The sequence below is a fragment of the Vidua chalybeata genome, chromosome 12 (assembly GCF_026979565.1).
Source record: "Vidua chalybeata isolate OUT-0048 chromosome 12, bVidCha1 merged haplotype, whole genome shotgun sequence".
Lineage (NCBI taxonomy): Eukaryota > Metazoa > Chordata > Aves > Passeriformes > Viduidae > Vidua > Vidua chalybeata.
The window spans coordinates 14,782,107-14,790,107 of NC_071541.1; the positions used below are offsets into that span (position 1 = coordinate 14,782,107).

General features: G+C 53.5%; 1 protein-coding gene across 1 annotated transcript; it reads right to left on the bottom strand.

Moving 5' to 3' along the window:
* Window positions 1-462: 462 nt before the first annotated feature.
* PPM1M (protein phosphatase, Mg2+/Mn2+ dependent 1M) lies at window positions 463-7,993 on the bottom strand. Its single transcript, XM_053954030.1, has 10 exons — window positions 7,779-7,993; window positions 6,684-6,807; window positions 5,846-6,100; window positions 5,265-5,377; window positions 4,212-4,296; window positions 3,800-3,918; window positions 3,320-3,383; window positions 2,350-2,457; window positions 2,000-2,148; window positions 463-1,770 (listed from the first exon to the last, which is right to left on the bottom strand). Exons 1-10 carry the CDS (start codon window positions 7,991-7,993, stop codon window positions 1,626-1,628), a joined length of 1,377 nt encoding a protein of 458 aa, XP_053810005.1. The 3' UTR covers window positions 463-1,625.
* Between the last annotated feature and the right edge of the window lie 8 nt (window positions 7,994-8,001).

The window sequence follows — 8,001 nt, forward strand, 5'->3', positions numbered from 1 at the left end:
CTGAGCTCTTTCTCAGCAAGGTGAAAAAATAACTTCTTGGATTTGAGTAACAGGAATCTTGGGTCATTACAGTTAATGCATATAAATGTATTACAGCTACTGAAGGGAGGCCAGCAGCCAGTATCATTACCATGGGTGAATCCTCATGTGCATTGTTTTCAGGTCAAACTTAAGAGGATGGAGGGAAAGTGAAGCTGGAGAGTAATGTTTTTTATTCTATCCCTTGCTTAAACCATGAGCAGATAGGTGAGAAGGCTGCCCCTTTCCTGGGGGGGGGAATTTCCTCCCACTGCTGGAGATAATCTTTCAACACCAAGCCCTTGCAGCAGTTCTGGTAAGGGGATGCTTCTGGTGACAAGCAAAGACAAATTAAAAGGAAGACTCCCCAGTAATTTTCTGAGGCTGTTTTCCTCCAGCCCAGATCTATGTAAAACCCCCAGGAGGAATAACACCACAGTAAGATGCATGGGAAAAAAACCAAGTACTTTTATTTGGACTTTCATCCTGTGGAACTTAAACACACACTGGGGTTTGGCTGCCTCTCTAGGGAATCCTGGAACCTGTGTAATGAATAATGAAAACCAAAGTGGGGACTTGGGGAGATGGGAAGCTTGTCCAGACCAGAATTTGCCTGGCTAATAAACAGGTTGGGAAGCAGATCTTCAGAGTTTAAGCCAACTCTGGCGTGTCTGCTGCACTGTGTTTCTGCTGGAATAAGTGCTTGAAATTCAGTACCGCAGACAAATTGCAACGAGCCGGTTTTATTTTACTCGGAGCTCTTCTACTGAATCAGCTGATGTACTGAAACACCTCTCATCAGTGCTGCTGCTACAAAACCTGCTTTGCTATCAGAAATGACCTGAATAGAGAAAGTATCAGCAAGTGTGGATTAAGATTTATTAGAAATCTTAAAAAGTGTGTTACTAACACACTTCAGTGTTCTTAAATAAGAGTAAGGCACATATCCATGCACAGGAGGCTTCTGTACACCAGGGTGAAGCTTCACTTGGCTACATCCTCTGGGTTTGAGGTGGTGCTGCCTAGAAATGGCAACTGTCTCAAGAGCTCTGGGCTACTGCTCCAGCATTCCCATGCCACAGGCAGGGCTGTGCCCAATGCTGTCTTGGCAGCAGCTCCCGGGTTTTCAGCACATCTCATGTTACAGCAAACGGATACGAGAGATGCTTTAGCTTATGCATCCAGTTCAGTTTAGTTCAAGTCTGATTAAAAGCCAGCTCTTCAGACTGGCTGGATCTCGATTGATCCTTATTGTTCAGTATTAAAAAGGGAGAGGGATCAGTAGAAATATGGATTTGAGTGTCACTGTACCGCAGAGATCTTAGGAAAAGTGCCCTTTAGTTTGCATGGCCCCCTTTGCAGGTTCTCCTTGGTCCAACAATGAGAAAGGGGAGTGATTTGTTGCCCACTGTGCTTCTCTTGCATGTTGTTACAGAGCTAATTTGTTCATCCTGTGCCAAGTGCTGGCTGTGCATTTCAGGTTCCACTGCAAATGGTTTTGCTGGAAGAGAGCGTACACGTGTGCAGCAGAAGTCCCTCAGTCTCAGGCTGGTGCTGAATGGCACCACAGGAAAGGAACACAGAAATGCTGTGTGTCATCCTGACAGTCAGTCCTCTTCCCTGTTGTGTAGTGGGATGACAAATACAGAGATGTCATCGTAGGATGCCTCATGGCTGTCGTCCAGCATCCACTGGTGGCCTCTCTTCTTTCCCCTTGCCCTGCATACCAAGCACTTGGCCAGTTCTGAAAACCTGTGGGTAGAAAAAAGCAAGGGCTAATTTAGCAACTATTCCCCTTAAGTACAAAGCTGGGATGTGGCTTTATGTTGTCAAAATAACAAGATTTTTTAAGACATCAGCTTTGTTTCCAAAGTCACAGAAAAGAGTAGTCATGCCAAAGCTGACCTGGAAGCAGTGGGATGTCAGCTTTGGGTCTGACCAGGTTCTTTGGAAGGGAAAACAAAGACAAAGCTGGTATTACCTTTGAGGATCTGTCCTGTTTTCTGCAAGGAAGCTTCTGACCACATGGGCCACCTCATCGTTGCATAGAACATCCCAAAGGCCGTCAGTTGCCATGATGAGGACATCATCTTCCTTAATGTCATGCAGAGCAAAGTCAAATACATTCACCTGGAAAGCAGAGGAGTAAATCTGTGACAATTCCTGCAATGTAACAGAAGGGTCAGGGAGATGAGACTTCCCTGAGAGATGACACACTGGGACCAGGGTGCTTGGAGAAATGCTAAGACCTGCCAAGTCTTTAAAAGATGCATCCTTCTGAGGAGTAGCTTGTTTAATTCCACCCTACAATTCCCATGTGCTGTGACTGACCTTAGGAATGCAGGAGAGGAAGGGTTTGACTTCAATGTTGGTGTCGATGACCTTGAGTTGATGATCCCCCAGGCCTCGAGAGACAGCCAGAGTCCCCAGCAGGCGAGCCTGGCCCCAAACAAAGCAAAACAGGATTGAAACGTCAGGGTGCGGGGCCTTTCAAGGCTGATGTGTGGCTTGTCCTGACTGATCTATGTGTTGCTTTAGGACCTTTCTCCAAGCATCACCTCTGGAGAACAGCCTCTGGAGACTTTGGAGATGGGGGAGTGATGACAAGCAATGATGGCCTGATGGGAGTGTGGAAACAGCCTGATTGTCAATGGCTCCCTGTGGCCCATGGTGTGCTCTGGAGTTAGTATGTGTGCTCTGCGTAATGCTACAGACCTCAGGAAGCCTGTGGTGGCATCTGCTCTTGGTTTGAGGTGGCAAGAAAGACAGTTGGGTTGGTTTGGGAGTGTCTGTTTGTCCTGGCAAAGGAGATTCTGCACTGACTCTAAAGGGGGTGGCATGTAGGTCGTAGTGCTGGGGGAGGTGATGGGACTTTCTGCTCACCCCCAGCAGGCAGATGCTGGATGGGTGCAGTCACTGCTTCTCCCTACCTCCTCCTTCCCTCTCCAGGCTCATTTCTCAGCCTTTCCTCGAGGAGGACAGTTTGTGGGAAAGGTACTAGAGTTAAAGGAGACAGCCCCAAGTGGGAGCTGATGAAGTTCTCATCTGAATAGAGTTCTGGTGTGCAAGCCCTCAGGGCTGCTGTCTGCTCTGCTGTACTCTGGAGGAGGGTGCTCCAGAGGGCTCCGGGTTACACCAGCCAGGCAGCAAAGGCAGCTGCTGTATCCAGGCTTTGGGACTGTGCTGTGCTGGAGAACACCAGAGCTCCAGGTCTGCTCTAGTGCCCCAGCGTGTGACATGAGTGACAGGGACACTGAGAAGACTTGCCTGTGCCTTCCCAGTGTGTAAAGCATTAAGCTACCTGCTTCCCGTGACCATGGACAAGAGGATACTTGAGGTCAGCTTTCTCCACCGTCTTGTACCCCCTGGAACAGAGAATTCACTGTTGATTTGGGATATGTCTGACTTGATAGTACAACCCAGCGAGAGCATTTTGACTCTGACTGACCCTTGTGGTGTCCCCAATGCACAGGCAACTCACTGAGGATGGGGCAAGGTGATCCTCATTCTCCCCTTCCTCCCCAGCTTGTACCTCCACCAGCTTGGGACTGCTTGCACCAGCCCCATGCCCATGGATGCCAGAAGGACCATCCTGACTGTTTTCTGACCTCCCTGCCAGGGCCCTGGTCCTTTGGAGGGAGCTGCTCACAGCATCCTTCCCTACCATCGTGCTGCTGCTCTCACTAGCAGGATGTGCCCCGTCTCCCTTCACTTCCCCATGGGTGTGAGCAGGTGAAGCTGCCCTGTGCTGCAGCCTTGCCCTCGGGCAGAAGGGACTCACCAGCCCTCCATGAAGTAATCCCGGTACAGGACTTTGTGGCCCACATCATCTCCCTTCAACCTCCGTGGAAACTCAAAGCGCGTGAATTCACCATCCAGGAGCTTGGGGAAAAGGAAAGCCTGGAGGAGGGAATGGAGGGGTGAGCATGGACAGGTTCTGCTTCTGCCTCAGGACTGGTACTCCCAGCAGCAGAATGGAGACCACAATTGGCAAAGCATGTTCCAGTGAGGACAACTCCCATACTAAAGACTTGGCTGAATTTCTACCCCAGCCCTCCCTGGCTAGTTTTAGCTGACATTATGGCCACACAGTGGCCTTCAAGGAAAGCCGGAGGTCCTCTTGCCGCAAGCCCTCTCTGGCCAAGTGGGATGCTTGCAGCTGGATTGTCTGATCTGTGGAAGGACTCACTCACCAAGTGCTGGATTCGCTGCCTCTCTGACTCGGGGGTGAACTCGCTGCTCATGGGCACAATGTTGTCCTTCAGGACAAGAATTGCCCTACAAGGGGGAAGAGGCAAAGCTCAGCTGTGCCAGAGAATAGCTGTGCACCCAAAACTGTTAAAAAATGCCACTGTATTTCAAATAACTCCATTGCAATTGCACTGTTGCAGCAGAGAACTGTGCTTGCCTGGTTTGACAGTGGTGGAGCTCACTGTTAGAGGAATGGGGGGGGCCACAGCCAAGTGAGGGAAATCACCCTTTACTTTGAAACACCTGCCAGGCTGATTGTGCTGCTGCATTACCACCCCAAGGCTCTCTCTGGGCAGCTTTAGTCCCTTGTAATCCCCAAACTGTTCCAGAAGCCACGAGAGCACCTTTCTTCCAATAGGTCCTGTGCCAGGCAGGAGGGGGATGGCTGGGCTGTACATTTACTGTCTATAGGATTAAATCAGAACTGTGGTTTAACCTGGCAGCTAAACACCACACAGCCACCTACTCACCCCCCACACCCAGTGGGATGGGGCAGGTAACTGGGAAAAAGGAAAGTAAAATCTGTAGGTTGAGAGAAAGAAAGTTTATTAGGACAGGAACGGAGGGAAAATCATACTGAGAATAAGAATATAGAAAACAACTGATGCACTGTGCAGTTGCTCACCATCTGCTGACTGATGCCCAGCCACTTCCCCAGCAGTGGCCCTGGGCTACCTTTCCCCTCAGTTCTCACACTGAGCATGGTGCTATATGGTCTGGAACATCCCTTGGGTCACTTGGGGTCAAGTGTCCTAGCTGTGTCCCCTCCCAGCTTCTTGTGCTCCCAAACCTCCTTGCTGGTGGGGTAAGAAGCTGAAAAGTCCCTGACTCTGAGCAGCTGCTGAGCAGTGCTTGCAGTGCTTGCAGTGCTTGCTTGTTTTCAACAGTGTTCTCTAGAACTCTGTCCCAGCTGAACCAGGACAGTAAGATGCTGGAAACCTTGCTTAAATCCCAGCTCTCATCCCCAGCAAGATCCCCCTTTTATTATGACTCACCTGCTGTCCCCAGCATTGGCCACATAGAGCTTTCCCTGGAAATAAAGGGCAGCCAGAGCAGTGCAACCTCCTGTCTGGTTCGTAGCTTCCATCTCCTGGCCAATGACTTCATCCTGTTGGTTTCAACAAGTTTGGAGACTGGCATGATCTCGGGTGCTGCTTTCTACACACTGTCTCATCCCTCCCAGCAGAAATCCAGAACCAAAACTGACTGTGGATGGGCCACAGGAAACCAGCAAAGTAACAGGCAATGTCGCTTCTGTACAGCCTACACAGCTGCTGCTCCTGGACTGTGGATGCTTTAGGAGGGTGATGGGGAGAGCTCAGACCTGTACGTGCTGTATGAGTGTGACAACAGCCACCTGCCTGCCCTACAGAATTGGACAGAGCTACTGCAGCTTTGCTCTGGGTCAGCACTGCCAACAAACAGCTCTGACACAGGCCTTAGGCTCTGACCCAGCACATTTAAAGGTTTGGCCCAATGTTCCAGGCTACTCAGTGAGCAGCAGAACTGGGCTCAGGGAGGGACAGACTGTGGCTGCCTGGGCCAGCAGGACTGGTGCCCTGCATGGGGTACTCACACACTCCTGGAAGGCATTCTCCAGGGCTCCCACCACCAAGTCTGCTGCATGGATGTGCTTCTCCTCCACGAACTGGGGGTCACTGTCACAAACGCAGCGTCCGCTGAGGTGCATGGGGGGCTGGGCCTCGGTGATGCCTCCCACAATCTCCTCCAGCTTCTGCTTGATGCAGTAGTGCAAATAGTTGGAGGCAATGATGGCAGCATCTGGGCCACCGTGGCCATCAAACAGCGCCCAGTAGTGACCAGTCAGAAACTGCCGTGAGGAAGAGGGACAAGACAGGGGCTGAAGAGGTTGTACAGATGGCAGGCTCTTAGCCAGGATGCCACTGGATGTGTTTTGCCTGACTTTTCCACCCCAGCTACCCTGCCCTGCCACTGGTAAATCTCCTCAACCTCAAGCGATGCTCATGTGCTGCTCTGCCAGACCCATCATCTGAGCTCTGAGCATCTGGATTTGCACCACACACCCTCATGTGCTGTATTAGGGGAGATGGGGCCATTTCACAAGAAGTGCAGCACAGCCTGGTGAGAGCATCCTGTGTACCCAGCTCAAGCTGCTGCCCAAGCGATGGCAAGACACACTGGCTCTTGAAAGCACAGGGAGGACAGGATGCATGACCTCAAATGCTGCAAGTGGCCATGGAAGAAATGGCATTTACAGAGCTACGTATTTGCCAGCCACAGGGTACATGGGTCCCCTAAATACATCCAAAGAAGGGTTTCAGCACGTGGGCATGTAGGACTGACAGAGCAGTCCTGTCTTTCCTGAACCTGCGCCCTTGGGTGGCAGCAAAAGGCTGGCAGCAGGGTGAGCACAGCCTGCCTGGGGGCAATACCTGTGTGGAGCACAGGATCAGCCATTCCTCATCCTCCTCCAGGCCTGGCTCTCTCCTCCGGACAGAGATCTGACAGCAGGCTGCCTGGTCCTCATTGAACTCCGACTTCTCAGCATTGATAACCCTGCAAACACTCCAGGTAAGGTGTGGGGACACACTGCACTGCTCCTGCTCTCAGCCAGCTGTGCTGGCTGCTTTGCAGCCCCTGCAAACAGCTGCACCTTGCCCCTCCTTTCCAGCCCCATGCTCCCTGCTCCCTTTTCAAACTCAAGGATCCCTTTGCTGATGACTGAAATAGTAAGTCATTTGTGTGCAGGAGGGAAAAGCCCAGCTGGGGACACAGAGACCTGCACCCTGGCCTCAGGCAGCCTTCGTCAGCAGCCCACACCATGCCATTTCCTTGTTGACACAGTGTATTGCAGAACCACCACCCTCGCTTTTCCTTCCAGCCTTGGTAATGTTTGTCCCTGGATGGGAGTGTGCTCTCCTTGCATTTCACGCTGTGCCATCCCAACACCATGGGGTCAAGACGCAGTCTGGCCAGGATGTGGGGACAGCTCCTGGCTGGAGTACTGCCTGATCCATCCCCTCTGCCATTTAAAAAAGCAAACCAAATGATTTCTAAAATCGTGGCCATCCCCTTCCTTTGCTTTAAAGACACTTTGCTAAGAGCGGTGCTGCTCTCGGGGCTGCCCTGGCCACTTGTCACAGCGCTGGAGCCGGCACTGCGGCTGGCCGGGGGTGGCCAGGGGTGTCCCCGCCGGCCCCGGCAGGGACGGAGACGGGCTGGAGCATTCACCGCCACGCCAAACCTCCTCTGGGCCAGAAAGCCACTCGCTCCTCGCCCGCAGATGGTGCAGGAGGATGATCTGTGCCTGCGGGCGGCCACTCCGGGCAGGGGCGGCTGCAGCCGAGGGGCGCAGCAAGGGCAGGGGGGGTGCGACCGCCCCCGGCACCCCGCCAGGAGTCCCGTAAGCTCCCCCGCACCCTCCACACCCACTAACCCTGCGCTATTCCCCGGTATCAGCACCCGGCAGCGCCCCTCAGCCCGCCCGGAGCCCCTCCCGGAGCGGCCCCGCCGTCGGCTCCACTCACTCGGCGTATCCCGCGCCCCAGGGCAGCGGCCGCTCGGGCGCGGCGCCCCGCACGGCCCGCCCGCCCCGCGGGGCCTCCTCGCCGCCGCCGGGCACGAACTTGGGCCGGCGGTAGCGCAGGGCGGGGGGCGGCGGGCCCGGCCCCGCTGCCGGGGCTCCGCCGGGTCGCTCTGAGGGGCCGCCCCGCCGCCAGCGCCGCAGCCACTCGCCCGACATGGCGGGGC

Coding starts and splice junctions, on each gene's coding strand:
- PPM1M (XM_053954030.1), bottom strand. CDS start 7,993: ATGTCGGGCGAGTGGCTGCGGCGCTGGCGGCGGGGCGGCCCCTCAGAG. Junction 2,458..3,319: donor TCCATGGTCACGGGAAGCAG/GTAGCTTAATGC, acceptor GTTTGGGGCCAG/GCTCGCCTGCTGGGGACTCT. Junction 1,771..1,999: donor AACAGGACAGATCCTCAAAG/GTAATACCAGCT, acceptor TTCTACCCACAG/GTTTTCAGAACTGGCCAAGT.